This window comes from Rhamphochromis sp. 'chilingali' (assembly GCF_963969265.1).
Source record: "Rhamphochromis sp. 'chilingali' genome assembly, chromosome: 20".
Classification (NCBI taxonomy): domain Eukaryota; kingdom Metazoa; phylum Chordata; class Actinopteri; order Cichliformes; family Cichlidae; genus Rhamphochromis; species Rhamphochromis sp. 'chilingali'.
Window position 1 is genome coordinate 23233702 of NC_137947.1, and position 17184 is coordinate 23250885.

The window sequence follows — 17184 nt, forward strand, 5'->3', positions numbered from 1 at the left end:
TCTACTGGGTTAGAAAAATATATATTACCGGTACAAAAATTATTATAATGAGTAACATAAACACCCATCCTTAGAGCAGACACATTACAGACACTAAGAAAAAGGTGTTTGATGTCTACATTTTTCCTGTGTGGCCTTCTCTCTAAATTGGCACTCACTCATCAAATCTTTGAGAACCCCTGCTGTACGCTGAGGCTCTGCTCTATGATATCAAGGTTCAAGAAAAGAATCTTTCATGTTGACACAAATACTGATAGACAGGTAGAGGAGAGATAAAATGAGATGTAGACATGCGTTTGTCTTAATGCTTTTGCAGACTTGAAGACAAACGCACGGCGGGCAGAGAACTGTGCAGGCAGTTACAGTATTGGAGCAGTTAGACAGGCAGTCAGCCCTGGCATTTTGCTGCAGATAAGTAAGCTATCAGAGGAGGGGGATAAATAGCAGAGTAAAGATTGGTACCGGCCCCCTCAGAGAGGAGCGGGGGGCCACAATGCAGGCGTGGTGGGCAGATAGCCCCCTGCTCTCATTATACTCTGCCTAATCCAAAACGATGTTTACTCAGAGAGAGAGAGGGAGAGAGAAAGAGAGAGATTGAGAGAGAGGCCACGCTTATCGAAGCTCTGCACAGTCCTTCAAGTGTGTGTGCGAGTGCATGTTTGTGTGCATGTGCTGGTGTGTCAGTGTGTGTGTGAGTGCATGCTAAAATGAGCCTTTTCCAATGGAAAAAGGGATCAGGAGTGTCTCCAAGGCGGACTCTGTTGGCTAGAATGTCGATGCTTATCACACACCGCCTGGCTCTTCTGGTGAAAGGCGAATAGGCTATCTAAACTGCCTATTCACAGCATGTGTATTTACCATACCAGCAAGGCAGAATGATCATTTTGTAATTGCTATTAATATTAACACATTGCTAATAATAGCTCAAGCCTTTATAAAGCAGTATCTAATCTAATTTGTCAGGGGATGAAGGTCTAAAGGGCATAAATCATTGTGCTTTTTTTGCTTAGTAAAATTCTAGAAAATAAAATAGTTACATTTGTTCTTTTTGGTCTTTATCCCTGTTGATATGCAGCTTACTTTAAAGATTTATTGAAGACTCATAAGGTTAAAGGGTCTTTATAATGTTTTAAACTGATTGCAGTTTTCTTTTCATTACTAGGATATATGTCATATATAACTAGAATTGTACTATTGCAATGTCAACATAACCTGCTCTCTTCAGTTAGACCTCCTAGTAAGAAAAAACACATCACTAAAAACACAATAAGCAGAAGAAACCTAATACTCCACAAACTACTATTTAATCAAATTCATTCGGTTTTATTTATAAACTAGCAATTCACAATAAAAGTGGTTTTGACGCACTTTATAAAGCAAGGCTAAGATCTTACAATGTTAGATATAACCCAGTCAATAAGATACCCTGTGAGCGAGCACTTGGTATCGGTGGGGAGGAAGAACTCCCTTTTAACAGTAAGAGATCTCTATGAGAATCAGGCTGAGGGAGGTTTTGGGGGTTGAGATAGAAAGAAAAGGAGAGCATAGAGAGATTATGAGGCTAGAATGAATCAAAGTCTTGATTAACAAACTGTTTATGAGGAGTGAAAGTCTGCACACTGTGAATATAACTTTTTCTTTTTTTAAATAGCTGTCTTTTTGTCAATAGTGGATGTATGGTGGCAATATATATAAAATATACTATAGTATATGGTAAATGGTAAATGGCCTGTATTTGTATAGCACTTTACTAGTCCCAAAGGACCCCAAAGCGCTTTACACATCCAGTCATCCACACATTCACACACATATTATTTAAAAAGTAATTAAATTTTTGTATGAGGTACTACTCACTACATACAATATATATGTATGTGTGTGTGTGTGATTTTGTTAATCCACAGCTGATAAAACGAACTAGAAGCAGGTCACCTGTGCCTCAGGGTGATGCCATGCACAGACAGAAGCACCCATACTCACAAATGCTTGCATCGTTGTGAAGAATCTTTGTTGGTCTGTTTCTGGCTTTCTTAACCATTTTACTTTCACCCTCTCTCTGATTCTCTCTTTCACCCACACAAACAGAGAGCATACATGCACACAGCTATGTGGTCTTATGAACTGTGTTTACCCTGCCTATGCTGGCTGGGGTAATCCTGGCCTTCACTAAAGTGGCCATGTGAGAGGACAGATTGTCAGTTGATCATGGCCAGCCGAGAGCCTTATCCCTTATTGGATCGGCCATGGAGGAGGCTTAGGAATTATCTGAGGCTTCGCTTAATGTGGAGACAGATCACCACCAGAGAGCCACAGAGTCTGAAGACATACTAGGCCTGAGGGGAGAGAAAGACACTGTGTGTGTGTGTGTGTCTGCTTGTGTGTATAAGAGAGTAACAGAGAGGTGTGTGTATCAGTATGTAGTAGTGTGTGCGTGCACAAAGCAAAATCATGGCCCACTTAACCCCCATCTTGACACCTCCACCACCCCCTGCCCAGAGTCTATTTTTTTCATCATCCATTCCTCTCTTTCTTACCTCTCTCCCTCCTATGCCCTTTCTCATTCCCATACCTCTCTTTCTCTGTGTTGCACTTTTCCGCCTCTTCATCACTTCTTCATTTTCCTTACTTGTGTCGCGTTCTGTCATTACTCAACAGATGCTTTATGACCTGACTTTCTAACCCCATATCCATCACTTCTTCATATTTCTTCCTACCCAGTTCATGTCACTGCTCTTTTACACTCCTCATTTTCCCAACACATCCCTCTCAACTCCATTCATCATCTTCTTCTTATGCATCCTCCTGTTTTCCCTTTATTTCATCTTTTACTCATGCTATCCTCTTGATAGTCCTATACAGGAGTATTCTGTCCTCAGCAGGAAACCCGGCAGTGGCAGATGAAAGAAATGTGAAAACAAACATTTTATTTCCTTGAGTGAAAGGAAAGCAAGCTAAATTTCTGCTTGTTAAGGAAAACTGTTTACCAGTCCCTCATATCTCATCACACTCCAGTGTTGCAAAGACAAATATACAGCCCCTTGCACACACACCAGTATATGATTAGGTTGGTTGTCTTATAACTAAACTGACCTTTATCATGCTAAAAGAAGAGATGACTGAAAACCCAACTAACTGCAAAGAGCTTGACTTGAATGAATGAACTTGAGTGAATGTTTACACAGTCTGAAAAGCAGCAGTTTAGATTGTTTTCAGCACCAGCTAACTTAAGCAGATCTTGTTATCTTTCAAATGAAAGTGTTCCGGCAGTGTTTAATTAATTCTTGGTATTGAGAACAGAGTAAAAGCCTCGTCTCAAGTACTGTTAGCTTATCTTGGCTTAGTTAGATGATAATACCTGGATCCCCTTTGAGATACTTTAGCTAAGTTTCCTGGCCTCAAAATACCTCAAGAAGATGCAGAGGACACAGGCAGGGAAAGGGTACCTGGGTTACCAGGTTACCTTTCCTAGACTGCTGCCACCTGGAAAGGCAGCACCAAGAAAACAGCAGGATAGATGGATAATTCTATCCCTGTGCGTGTGATTACTGACTGAAGCCAGATTAGCGCTGCCGTAAGTTGTGTAGTAACTGGGGTCAGTTAGTGGTCACCAGAATGAAAACAAATGAAGACAGTGCTGATATACATTAGATTCAGTGCATTGTAGAAACTAACATTTCAGCAGGACCTTCACCTCATGGAATATTAACGTGGTGAATATTTTATTTTATAAAGGGTCCATAGGGTTATGTTTGCAATCAAGCATGTCTTTGGCCAACGTTTTAAGAAAAGTTAAAAACTACAAAAATGTTTTTATCCAACGCATTTTTGCATGTTATGTTTTCTTCATTGAAAATATGTATTTCTGGCTTTGGTGGTGTACATTTGGTGGCTATATAATTACATTATAAATGTAATCTTAAACAAACTGCTGTGTTCTGGGATGCAGGACTGTGCAAAAGTCATGAACCCCCATTTCGATTTTTCTAGGAAAATAGGAAATTGTTCCAGTAATTTGAACATGTTTCTATTGAAACATGTTCAAAAATATATAGAAATGCAGTATATAGAGTTCTTGCAGTTCTAATGAGCTTGAAAGGCAATTTTTGTTATAATAACCCATATTCTTCAAAACAGCTGGCAAAATGTCTTGTGATTTCTTTAAGAAGTCACCAGGATGTCTGTCTCCACGTTGGTTGAGTGTGGAGTAAGTGCATATGAGAGCATGAGGGTGGGAATGGATGTTTGTATCTGTGTGTGCCTGTATGTCTGTGTCTATATGTCAGGTTGGGTGTCAGGCGCCACCTCTCTGGGGACATCTCAGGCCCTCCAAGGTATGGAGGCCTATCTCCCCCTACCACCACTTCCCCTGCCAGTGGCGGTCCCCCTCGGACATCGGTGCGTTGGTGGCTCTTTGTGTCCGGGGGTGGGCGTCCAGGTACACACCGGCTCACTCCTTGGCGGCCGCTTATCGGGGCCTCGCTCGGGCCACTTCGGAGGTGGGGTGCCCCCGGCCTCTCGGCCTGGGGCTCGGTCACTCAGGCGCGGCTGGCTGCCGGCGGAGCTCACGGGCGCGTCACTGCAACTCCCCCTGGCTTCTGCTCCGCGGCTGCTGGGTGAGCCCTCATCTGGGACTCTCCTCAGCTCTTTCTGGGACAGTGGCGCGGCTGCCCCTCTGTTGGTCTTCCTTGGTCTCTTGTGTTCTGGGGGCCTCTGGATGTCTGGAGTTTTGATCTCCTCCATACCTGCTTCATGCCCTGAAGGACGGGGCTGTGGCCCCCCCACACCCTCTAGCAGATTATTACATGAAGGAACCTTTTAAAAAACAAAAAACAAGCGCGTCCATGCTCACAGGTGTACACACGGGTGATCACACCCACAAACTACACCCTTTTTGGCTCCTACCTCAAAGCACACTGTGTTCTGTTGATCTTATGTGCTGCACAATAATGTTTAATATTTAGTATTTACTGTCATATTCCCATATATCATTGTGATGTTGTTTATTCTATTACTCTTGTTCTCTTCTGCTTGTTTTCTTTTTTCTTTCTCAGCAGGTGATCCAGGTGATTGATATATGCATTTTTTTTCTCTGCCCGTTCTGTTGGTTTTTGTCTTTTGCCCTTCTCCCCCGTCCCTCTTCTCAGCTGTTTCTCTTTCCCTCTTTCTTTCTCCCCTTCTTTCCCCCAGTCAAGTCTGTCCCGTATTCAGTAAGTGAAAATAAAATAAACAATAAAAGGTGAATCAAATGGACCATTACGGCAAGGCTGGGATGGTCAATTTGGTAAAGTAAATCCGTTGGGCATCTTTCTTTGCCTTTAGACAACAATTCTGATGGCAAAAGAGCCAAACGGGACAGGCCAAAAAAAAAAAAAAAAAAAAGAAGTCACCAGGAATACTCCTCTGTGCTTCGTGAATGACATTTAAAGCTCTTCTTTGGATGTTGGCTTCCTTTTGTTCTGTTTTATATCAAGATATCAATAATGTTGAGGTCTAGGCTCTGGGAGGCTAAATCATGACTGATAGTATTGCATTGTATGTTTTTACTGTACCGGCAGAGTGTTTGTGATCGCTGCCATGCTGAAAAATGAAGCTATTGTCAATCAGATACTTTCCAGATGGGGTTGCATGATGGATCGAAATCTAAATGTACTTTCCTGTATTCATAGTTCCACTAATATTCACAAGATCCCCAACACCACTGGCTGAATTGCCAGAAAGCCCCAAACCATGACAAAGCCTCCACTGTGTTTTGTACATGGCTGTAGACACTGGTTGTACCGCTCTCCCAACATCCGCCATACATTTGGAACACGATTTGAACCAAAGATTTCATACTTGGATTCATCACTCCACACAACATGTTCCCACTGTTTTCCAACCCAGTTCTCATTTCATTCGTTAAGAATTCCTTAAGCTAATTGACAGCCTCACTTACTCTGGTGAACAATAGATCAACTGAAGGCTTAGAAACATTTCTCAAGTTTTGCTTTGCTGGATTCTTTCCAATTTCAGAGACATAACTTTCAAATATCGTTCATCTGCTATAGATAGTTTTTCAGGGTTGTCGCTTCTGCTTTTGTCCTCCTTAGTTCAATTTCCTTAGTTTTTTTTTAAGGACATGCTGTGCACCAAGCGGAGATAGCAGAGATATTCTAGCTAATAACTCTTTGGCAATCTCCTTATTGGTGCAGAAATGCTCATTTATGCCTGCCAAACAACATTTTTCATAGATTCAACTAAAGAAATGGGAACATTCCTCTTCTACACCACTGCAATCGGGAAATATAAAATATTTAGGTATTAATGTTTCTCCCAAGCTTGCAGATCTAACTAAATTAAACCATATCCCACTTTTAAAGAAGGTAGAAGATGATCTGGCTAGATGGAAATGTCTACCCATATCACTCATGGGAAGGGTTGCCGCTATAAAAATGATGGTCTTACCAAAAATAAATTATTTATTCTCAATGATCCCAACTAAACCGCCACAAGATTGGTTCAGATCTCTAGATTCATGTATGTCCAAATTCCTTTGGAAAAATAAACCCCCACGTATAAGCTTAAAAACACTACAAAAGACCAAGGATAAAGGAGGACTAGAACTGCCTAACTTTCAGCACTACTTCTTAGCCAACAGGCTTCAGTTTATCTCAGGATGGCTAAAACACACCCTCTTAGATGAACCTTGGCTAGATGTAGAACAAGCACTCTGCAATAATCTAGAGATCTCAGACCTACCATTTATCAGCTCAAACATCCAACGACATGAATGCTTTAAAAGCATCAACATCAGCTCTTCTCTGACAGCATGGTGGGAGTTTCTAAAATTGACGGCGTCTTCATTAATCCCATGCAAACGTACACCTATCTGGAACAACCCTGACATATTACAAAACAATAATATGATAAACTTTTCAGATTGGAGTGATAAAGGAATCAAATATTTAGAACATATACTAGAAGGAACAGAATTTATTTCATTTGACGGACTAGTTACACAATATGGGATCAACAAGAAAAGATTTTTAGAATATCAACAAATTAAATCCATAGTAAAAAAGAAATTTAAACCGGGTCAAGTTGAACTACAAACACCACCAAGTGTGGTTCAATTTCTTACTCTTAAACCCCCCAAATTACTATCCAAAATATACAGAATGCTTTCTAAAACAGATGAATCAATATCACTTCCTATTGCAAAATGGGAAGCGGATTTATCAGTTAACTTAGACCTAAACTTCTGGTCTCAGATTTGCTTAAAAACCTTTCATCTAATTAGAAATCCCAGTCTTCAATTAATTCAATACAAAATATTACATAGAGTACACTATACAGGTCATCGGATGTTCAAGATGGGCTTTACGTCTACCAACAACTGCTCACACTGCCAAACCAATTCACCGGACAATTATATCCACGCTCTTTGGTTCTGTCCACCAGTTCAGAAGTTTTGGCGCGAGATATGTGAAGACTTATCGAAGTGTCTGAAATGTAACATTCCAACTTCCCCCTTAGTGTGTTTGTTGGGCAGCTTAGATAATGTCACTTCAGAAAAGAATATAGCCCATATGGTTTTCACTGCCCTATGCATAGCCAAGAAAACAGTCCTCATGAACTGGAAAAATAAAAATAATCTTAATTCTAACCAATATAGAAATTATCTATTAGATTACATTAGTCTTGATACAGCCTCTGCCACCACATCAGATCAATTGCTCTGGGCTCCTTTGATCAGCTCCATCACCTAGTGGGGGTGGGGGGTCATAGTTTGGTCCCGCCTTCACTGTTGTGATTGGTGTGGGGGTAGGGACAGGCTTAGGGCGTCGGGGGGTTCCCCGGAGGCATCTTCCTTGGGGGGCTCAACCCGGGGTAGCGGTCATGTCCGGTTAGGGGCTCTGTTGGCTCTCCGGTGACTGTTTCCTCGCGGCTGCGTGCAGCGGGGCTAGGGGAGGGTCTGTGCTGACGGACGTGGGTTACTGACCTGGTAGCCTGGCTGGCCCTGGGTGGGTCCGGGATGGGCGTGAGGTTCTGGGGGCGCTCCGTCTCTGGGCTGGGACCCGGACTGGGCCTCGGGGGCTTGGGTCCTGGTTGGTGTGTTGCCGGGGTTGTGGGTGGGTGGGTGCATGGGGGCCCAGCCCTGGAGCAGGGTGCCGCCGGTGCGTCGAGCCACCTGGGGGGCTCTTCAACTGGTGGGGGAGATTGTCACATCTTGCAGGAGCTTTCCTCTCCTCAGGAGCTCCCTCTGCAGGAGGGGGAGATACAGGAGAGGTGGAGGAAGATCTCAGCCTGGGTGTTTATTGTCTTATGTAGTCTGGAAGATGAGTGGATGGTGGGGTGGGTGCAGTTTTCTCTGTGGTGGGGTTGGGTGGACTGTCCCGGGCTCTGTGGGGCCGGGCGGCGCTGCTGCACTGGGCCCGGTCTGGATGGGCCTGGGCCCCCTTTCCCTGGCGGGTTGCGGAGTATGGGGGTGCCTACTGGGGTCAGCGGGGGAGCTGGCCCCAGGGAGGGGTCACTTGCCCCTCCCTTCCTTCCCTCCCCATCTCCAGCTGCCTCCCTCTTCCCGCTCCACCACAACCACCCACACATGCAGGGCCTTGGAGTAGGGGTATGTCACCAGGGTGCAGAGGAGGCTACCCCCCCCCTCTGTCCCCTTCTGGCTGCCTCTGCCTCAATTTTATCCCACAACTTAGACATTCACATTACTCACACTCTCATTACACATACATATAGGATCTTGGGGGTGGGCACGATACACGGAGTCCAAAGTACCATCAGGGTGTACACCCCACCCCTGGCATCGTTGCCCACCTCTCAATTTTAAATACACGTAGACATTGAGGGCTAGCAGGAGGGACCATGCGCTTACCTGCTGCTCTCTGGCAGGTAGCTCCATGCCCTCCTGGGTTTTAAATGCACCTTAGAACACACATGCATCAACATTACAATGAGCGGGTGGAGGGAGGTTTGGAGTCTTCTCTCACCCCCGTTCTCTGCGACCTGCTGGAGCAGGGGGGCTAGGAGGAGGAGTTGGCCGTCCGACTGCGGTCTGGAGTGTGGAGCCTTCCTGCTGCTGCGGAGTCGGGGCGGTCTGCCTCCCCCCACCGCAGGGAAAAGGGAAACACCACCTGGGTCTGGGTGCAGTTCCCCCCTCCAGGGGCGAGGGCACCTAGACCCGGTTTGTAGAGTACGCTTGGGGAGTGTGATCGTGTGTACAACGTCTCTTTATGTCTGTCTCCACGTTGGTTGAGTGTGGAGTAAGTGCATATGAGAGCATGAGGGTGGGAATGGATGTTTGTATCTGTGTGTGCCTGTATGTCTGTGTCTATATGTCAGGTTGGGTGTCAGGCGCCACCTCTCTGGGGACATCTCAGGCCCTCCAAGGTTTGGAGGCCTATCTCCCCCTACCACCACTTCCCCTGCCAGTGGCGGACCCCCTCAGACATCGGTGCGTTGGTGGCTCTTTGTGTCCGGGGATGGGCGTCCAGGTACACACCGGCTCACTCCTTGGCGGCCGCTTATCGGGGCCTGGAGCCTGGGGCTCGCTCGGGCCACTTCGGAGGTGGGGTGCCCCCGGCCTCTCGGCCTGGGGCTCGGTCACTCAGGCGCAGCTGGCTGCCGGCGGAGCTCACGGGCGCGTCACTGCAACTCCCCCTGGCTTCTGCTCCGCGGCTGCTGAGTGAGCCCTCATCTGGGACTCTCCTCAGCTCTTTCCGGGACAGTGGCGCAGCTGCCCCTCTGTTGGTCTTCCTTGGTCTCTTGTGTTCTGGGGGCCTCTGGATGTCTGGAGTTTTGATCTCCTCCACACCTGCTTCACGCCCTGGAGGACGGGGCTGTGGCCCCCCCACACCCTCTAGCAGATTATTACATGAAGGAACCTTTTAAAAAAACAAAAAACAAGCGCGTCCATGCTCACAGGTGTACACACGGGTGATCACACCCACAAACTACACCCTTTTTGGCTCCTACCTCAAAGCACACTGTGTTCTGTTGATCTTATGTGCTGCACAATAATGTTTAACATTTAGTATTTACTGTCATATTCCCATATATCATTGTGATGTTGTTTATTCTATTACTCTTGTTCTCTTCTGCTTGCTTTCTTTTTTCTTTCTCAGCAGGTGATCCAGGTGATTGATATATGCATTTTTTTTCTCTGCCCGTTCTGTTGGTTTTTGTCTTTTGCCCTTTTCCCCCGTCCCTCTTCTCAGCTGTTTCTCTTTCCCTCTTTCTTTCTCCCCTTCTTTCCCCCAGTCAAGTCTGTCCCGTATTCAGTAAGTGAAAATAAAATAAACAATAAAAGGTGAATCAAATGGACCATTACGGCAAGGCTGGGATGGTCAGTTTGGTAAAGTAAATCCGTTGGGCATCTTTCTTTGCCTTTAGACAACAATTCTGATGGCAAAAGAGCCAAACGGGACAGGCCAAAAAAAAAGAAAAAAAAAAAGAAAAAAAAGAAATGGGAACATTTCTGTTCCATTTGCCTCTCATAAAAACCAACTACTATTAACATAGAGCTTAAAGATCCAACTGAATTAAGAATTGTCTTTGTCTGTTATGTATAGACACAGTGTTGGGTCATCCAATGAGTTATGTGTCTTTATTATGCTTGAACGATTGATAGGTCAGTGTTAAGTAGCTTAACAAACAAAAATGAGCAACTGTATGGAGAACAACAAGAAAAATAAAAGAAACTCAGCAGGAACACTTCAATGATATATAGAAGTAAAATTGGAAATTCCCCTCTGCAAATTTCATATATGCACAGAGTTTTTAGATGAGAAAAATGCTTTATATTAACCTGAGTGACCACATGACATCTTACAGAGTTAACAATGATCGTGCCAAACACACAGTCCCGTAGCCACACATATGGTTTTCAGGATAATAGTAGTGACAAGGTTTAGTTCCTGGGACTGATAAATATATTAGACACACACACACACACACACACACACACACACACACACACACACACACACACATACACACACACACACACACACACACACACACACACACCTGGACTGCTTTCTTACTTCATCTAGTAATTGAAGGTGGGAAATAATTTCATTATCCTGAGTAGGAAGAGTAATCTGTTCTCTGCTCTTGATCCCTTCATTTCCTACAGTGCACCTCGACCTAGGAGGCACACACACAAAAACAGATGCCACATACTTATCACACATGCAAGCACATATAGTTCTTATCACCTTGGGCTATTAATGTTATTGGAGTTGGGGATTAACCATCAGAGTCACATATTGCTTTACAAAGCTGTATTACCCAGTGGTGTCTTACTCTCACAAACATGTGTGCGCACTTTTGCAGTACATATGCACATAACCTTGTATGAATAGACTTTGTTGTGTGAGGGAGTGTGGGCAACAGTTACAGGACTGGCTCAATAAAAGTGATGAAAGTGGGGATTTTACATTATTGTGATTGAACTGAACTCTTAGATACTCTGTTGACTGGTGTTATTTTCTATATAGAAAAGTGACACATAGTCTTTTACGGTGGAAAGATTTGTCATGATTTGTGTACATGATCAGAAGCCAGCAGCTGATGAAAGTGTGAAGAGCCTAATTTTTACTTCTGCTTTTAGTAGCACATACCCACTTTAATGTTACATTACCACCCTCTACTGTTCATCTGCTCAAGATGTTCTGGTTGACCCTTTATGTCAAGTGTCATCTGTTGACAGATGACACTTGACATAGAGGGAAGGGGCTAAACTGTTATTTGACGGGGCTAAGGTCTGGGTTCTCATGCTATAAAATATAATGTGAGCATACAATCAGAAAGAAAAGGATCAAAGTTGAAGGGAGAACTGCGATGCTTCTGAAGACAGACAATATCCAGTATAATGTGTATATATATTTTACAGTGTGTTATTTTAACCAAATTCCTTGCAAAGATAAACCCACAATGAGCTTCATCGTTGCTCTAGCTGACCCTTTTCTTTATTGGCACAGCCTGGAGCTGCAGTTTATGTCACATACAATGTCCTCATGCTGAAAACACTCACAATATGGTACAAAATTGTTTATCGTATGAAAAACTGTGAGCTGTGGAACCGGCTCCCAGTTTGGATTCAGGAGATAGACAATCTCTCTGCTTTTAAGATTAGGCTTAAAACGGCTTTTTGATAAAGCAAATAATTGGGGCTGGATCAGCTGACTCTGAATCCTTCCTTAGTTATGCTGCAATAGGCCCAGGCTGCTGGGGTCTTCCCATAAAGCACTCTTCACGCACCTTTTATCAACACCACTCTGCATTAGTTATTATAAATCTCTGACTCTCTTCCACAGTGTGTCTTTTGCCCTGTCTTCCTCCCACCGGTCACAACAGATGATTGCCCCTTCTTGATCCTGGTTATTCTGGAGGTTTCTTCCTGTTAAAAGGGAGTTTTTTCTTCCCACTGTCACCACGTTCTCGCTCACAAGGGGTTGTCTGATTGTTGCAAACCCTATATAGACCCTTGAGGTGACTGTTGTTGTGATTTGATGCTATATAAGTAAAATAGAATTGAACTGAACTGAAAATTTTATCATACATTTTTTTTCCACTGCTGTTTGAGTAAACCTACTCAGCTTCTTGAGTAAATTATTTGTTATCTAAATTAATGATGGCTAACACAATTTTAACTTTTAAGAGTAAAACTAGATTAATAATGAGAAAATGTCACATAACAGTTACTTGCATGACGAGCTCCAGCATTGCTCTACCTTTGTGCCACTGACCAGCGTGTTGCCTGACAGCATAAAGTTTTCCATACTGTGTGGCCAGCTCCTGAGTAAAGGGGAGTAACAGATGAAATTTAAAATGTCACCGTATTTCAGCCTTGAATGTCTTGACACTTTCTAGAAGTGTAGCTACTCTGGCTGTCATTGTATTTTTATGTGTGTGTGTGTGTGTGTGTGTGAGATGTAGAAAGCGTGTTTTTTCCCCCTTTTTTAATGGGGGAAAGGAATATTTGGACATTTTATCAATAGGCATTATTAAATCCTGCTTGCTTGAGCTAATCTTGGCAGACCGGAGCGAGAGGAAAGAGAGAGAGTTAGAGCGAGAGCGGGTGAGAGAGGTAGCCATAGAGAGGGAGAGCGAGAGAGCAGTGATGTCTACCCCATGAGGTGAACAGAGACCGCCTGTAAGCCGCTTATTATATTGACTACCACCTTTTCTCTCTCCTCCTCCTCCGTTCCTCCCCTCCCCAGTTTTCTCTCGTTACCTCGCTCATTTTCTATCTCTGTATCCCTCGCTTGCTTGCTTTCTGAAACTCATTCTATATCCCCTCATTCTCTATTTTAAACAACTCCCTCATACAAATCTGCGCACGCAAACACACAAGCACACGCTCATACACACAAATTCACATGTGCCCACAAATACACACAGACAGCACCAAGGCGAACCTTCTTGTTCAAAGCCAGAAGCAAAAAGCTGAAGTTTTATTCAAATGAATGTTTACTTCTTCTACTGCCAAGATGTGTGTATTTGTCACCGGGTATATATGTGTATGCTGAGAGAGAGGGGGAACGGTACAGAGGATGCAAGTGTGCACGTTTTAGTGTGCGTTACATGCACGGCAGAAGAAGAAGGGCTGACAGTAGGTGATAAGCCAGACAGGCCTGCACGCTGTGATTATCACCCACTGGACCCCCTGTCACATACACATACGCGCACATTCAGGCACACACACTTGCATACACAGTGCCCAATGAGAGAGAGTGTGTGGCAAGGATTTAGGATAGGACAGACGTGGAGACAGACAAACAGACAGAGAAGCCTTGGATCACAGGAAAGGTGGAAAGCACAAGAGAAGCAAATGAACAGAGACTGGAGAAAAAAAACAATGCATCCAATTATGTTTCACTGAACACTCATTGTTTTTTTTGGGTTTTATGTATCAATATTCATTTCTTTTAATGTTTTGGTAAAGATATCAAAGCGTTTTATCACTGTAGATATGCAAGATAGACGTTTGTAACATGTAACACCAGTCAGGCGTTGTAAATAACATGCTCTGTCTTGGTCTCTCTCTGATATAGGTGTGTGGCCATCTGAAGAGGTGATGGCGCATTACTGTCTGCAGAAACGTCACATGTTCAAGTGAGTTTTTCCTCTCTTTAGATCTACTCACTTCATCGACAAACAACTCACCTGTTTCCCCAAATGCACAAAAGCTAACAGCAGTTATAAGTTCTGTAGTATGACATCAGTAAAATATTTACAACTTAAACGTTCATTTTTATTTTATTGTAAAGAAGTGAGGTATTCAGAAAGATCTTCTGCAGCATATATAACTCCCTACTTTCAACCATATTTTTCTACATGAATACCCCACTTATGACAGGAAGCTGTTTTATGATAATGAAACAAAAAGAGCACCATCATTCTTTCTCTGAAACATTTTGGAAAGCAATACTTTCTTTTTTGCACTGACAGATTGTTAAGCTACAATAGAGAAATAATAGAAATCTGACTTTAAAATGTGTCTACTCTTCAGTAAAATTAAGGAGAAAATTGAAATTACAAATCACTTCCAGGAAGGTGGAGGAAAGTAAAGTAGAAGTGGGAAGGGTAACACATTTAATACACCAGAATATTTCTGTTGTTCTACTTTGAGATTTAAGTAATATTTTAATTGACCTTTTAACAGTGCAGAGTTTTACAAGTTCATAAATTTAATTGGCAGAAAATCAGTCTGAAACACGGGCTTTCTGAAAGTCACTCAAATGTAAATCAGACTTACACCTGCAGTAAATGTTTGGACCTTTCTGTGCAAATCTGTTGTTCTGTGCTGCTCTTTCCCCTGCTCTTGTCTGCTGAGCATCGGCCTGCCCTGTGGCACAGGGCTGAAAAGCACCCAGGCACTTTTGATTTCCACTCAAGGTGGAACGTCACCCTTTGATTTCCTGTTTTAACATTCAAGAGGCGGGAGGCAAGGAAGAGAGGGGTATTGATCAGAGCAGCGAAGTGAAGGTCAGCAAGCGAGGCAGGGAGGGATGAAAGAGGACAGTGGTTGAGATGGAGGGGAAGGGAGATGAAAGGAGGAAGAGGATGGAAAGAGGGGTTGAGTGAGCATCCGAGCTACAGGACTCTGGGTGTCTGGTGTGGATGTGTGTGTGTGTATTCCTCAGATTTCCCGCTGATTGAGCTTGTGCTTCTCAGTGTTCAATATTCAGCTTTCAGGTTGATGGTTGAATTGATATTTCTTACCCTGCTGTGTTTCCCGTGTGTGTGTGTTCTAGTGTTTGTATGATAGTATGCGTGTGTGCGCGAGTGTGTATCTACATCTGTGTGCATCTACTGTACAGTATGAACTCAAGTGTGTGTTTTAGTACTAAACTGCTGGTTTGGCTCAGCAAAGTGAATCTCACTCCAACTCGTCTCTCTCTTTTTTCATCTGTCTCTCAGGGGTGCAGTGTGTGAGTTAGGAGGAGGTATGACTTGCCTTGGTGGGCTCATGGTAAGTGAGATACACACAGATATTTCTGTGAGAGAAATAGCTTGGCTTGCCTAATGAAACCAACCCTCACCGATCAATACACACACAGCATGTGCACGGAGTATCCATACCTATTCAGACACTATCATTTACTGCTTGTGGGCATCTGTCTGTGTTTGTATATCTGTGTGTACCTTTACAGGTATATGCATACAAACTCTCTACTTAGATGATGTTAATTAAGTTAAGCACTACTGTTCAGAGTTAATAAAACAGCTTCTGCTTATATTTAGCGCCCAACTGCCTGAACATCTCCACAGTATGTCCACACTGTCATTTAGGAGGACTCAGCAGTTAGAAAAATTTATAAATTTCATTCAAAATGTTATTCAGTACCAGACTATAGAGGTATTTTGCATTTCATGTGAAGTTTGCATGTCCTTCCTGTGCTCGTTCAGGGTTTCTCCCACAGTCGAAAACATGCTAGACTGATGCAGTTTGCCCAGCACCCTAAAAAAAGAAATTCCAAATCTTACATATTTATTTAAAAAAAATAAACCCACTGCAACTGAAAATGCATTTATGTAGCTCAACTAACATAGTTTATGTTACATGGAGAATTGTGAAGTTTATGAATTTGACAAAGACGATGTGAATGTTGTGAAAACATTATGATAACTGGATAATTTCAGCATGATATATACAATTTCATTTTGCATGTCAGCAAAAATATTCATTCCAACTGCAACTCAGGTATTTACAAACACTCACACACACACACACGCACACACACACACACACTGCAGGTGTGCTGCAGTCTGTCAGCCATAGGGTTTATTAGCAAGGGCCTTAAGGGCTTCTCCACATAGCAGGCGTCAGCGTCCCATCGATCTGTTAGGTGCCATTCTATGTGTGCGTGTGTGTGTGTGTTTGAAAGCTGGGTTTTATCTCTTGCCAGTCAATACACCATGTTTTGACATTGGTGGCTTGAGATGGAATCCTTCCTTCACACCTCTCCTTCTCCTCGTCCCATTCACCACATGTTGTCCATGTGAGCACTGATTTTTTTCCCCCTCCTTTGTTTTCAGTTTACTTTCTTTATAATTATTTTGCTCTAGATTAAAATGCCAAAAATGCCAAAAGCAACAATATGTTTACATATACAACAGGAGAAACGTACATCTTATAATCCTAGACTCTGCATTAGGTTGCGCTTTCATTGGACAGGTTTACATATTTGGTTTATGAGAAAAACGTATGAATATTGTATTTTACTAATTAGATGCACTTCATTTAGTACATAAAACAAAGTAAACTCTTTTTTTTTACTGTCAAAATGTGCAAGATTTTTGACTGGATGTCAGGTTAATTGGTGGGTAACAGCCTTTGTTTAGATGAAGATCCTTGTTATTATGCTACAGGATACCTTCACTTCACATGTTCAGCACACTGGATGGCAGAATATATTCCTCCAAAAGCAGTACATACCGTTCATGTGTGGTACGGTGGTGACAGCGGGTGGTAGGATGCTGCTCATGAACTGTCAGGTTGGGTTCCGTCTTTCAGTTCAATGCACTAGTTGAGCCTGAGGTGCCATCCTCTGTCTGAGCAGATGGTGGGACACACAGCACGCTGTGACCCTCTCACACAACCTTCAGGGTCAACATGTGTCGTGTGTTCTGTTTCAGAAAATCTTTGGTCTACTACATCATACAGCTTCTTTTTGCCATTTC

The 17184-nt window shown here is 43.3% G+C and overlaps 1 protein-coding gene across 1 annotated transcript in view; it reads left to right on the plus strand.

Annotated features, from left to right (window-relative positions):
• Positions 1-17184, plus strand: part of camkmt (calmodulin-lysine N-methyltransferase) — a gene marked incomplete at its 5' end in the record, with an annotated part of 119905 nt that overhangs the window by 71362 nt on the left and 31359 nt on the right. The window contains 2 exons of the mRNA XM_080869137.1: positions 14052-14112; positions 15421-15472. Of these exons, the coding sequence (XP_080725263.1) occupies positions 14052-14112; positions 15421-15472 (113 nt within the window). The remainder of the gene's footprint in view (positions 1-14051; positions 14113-15420; positions 15473-17184) is intronic.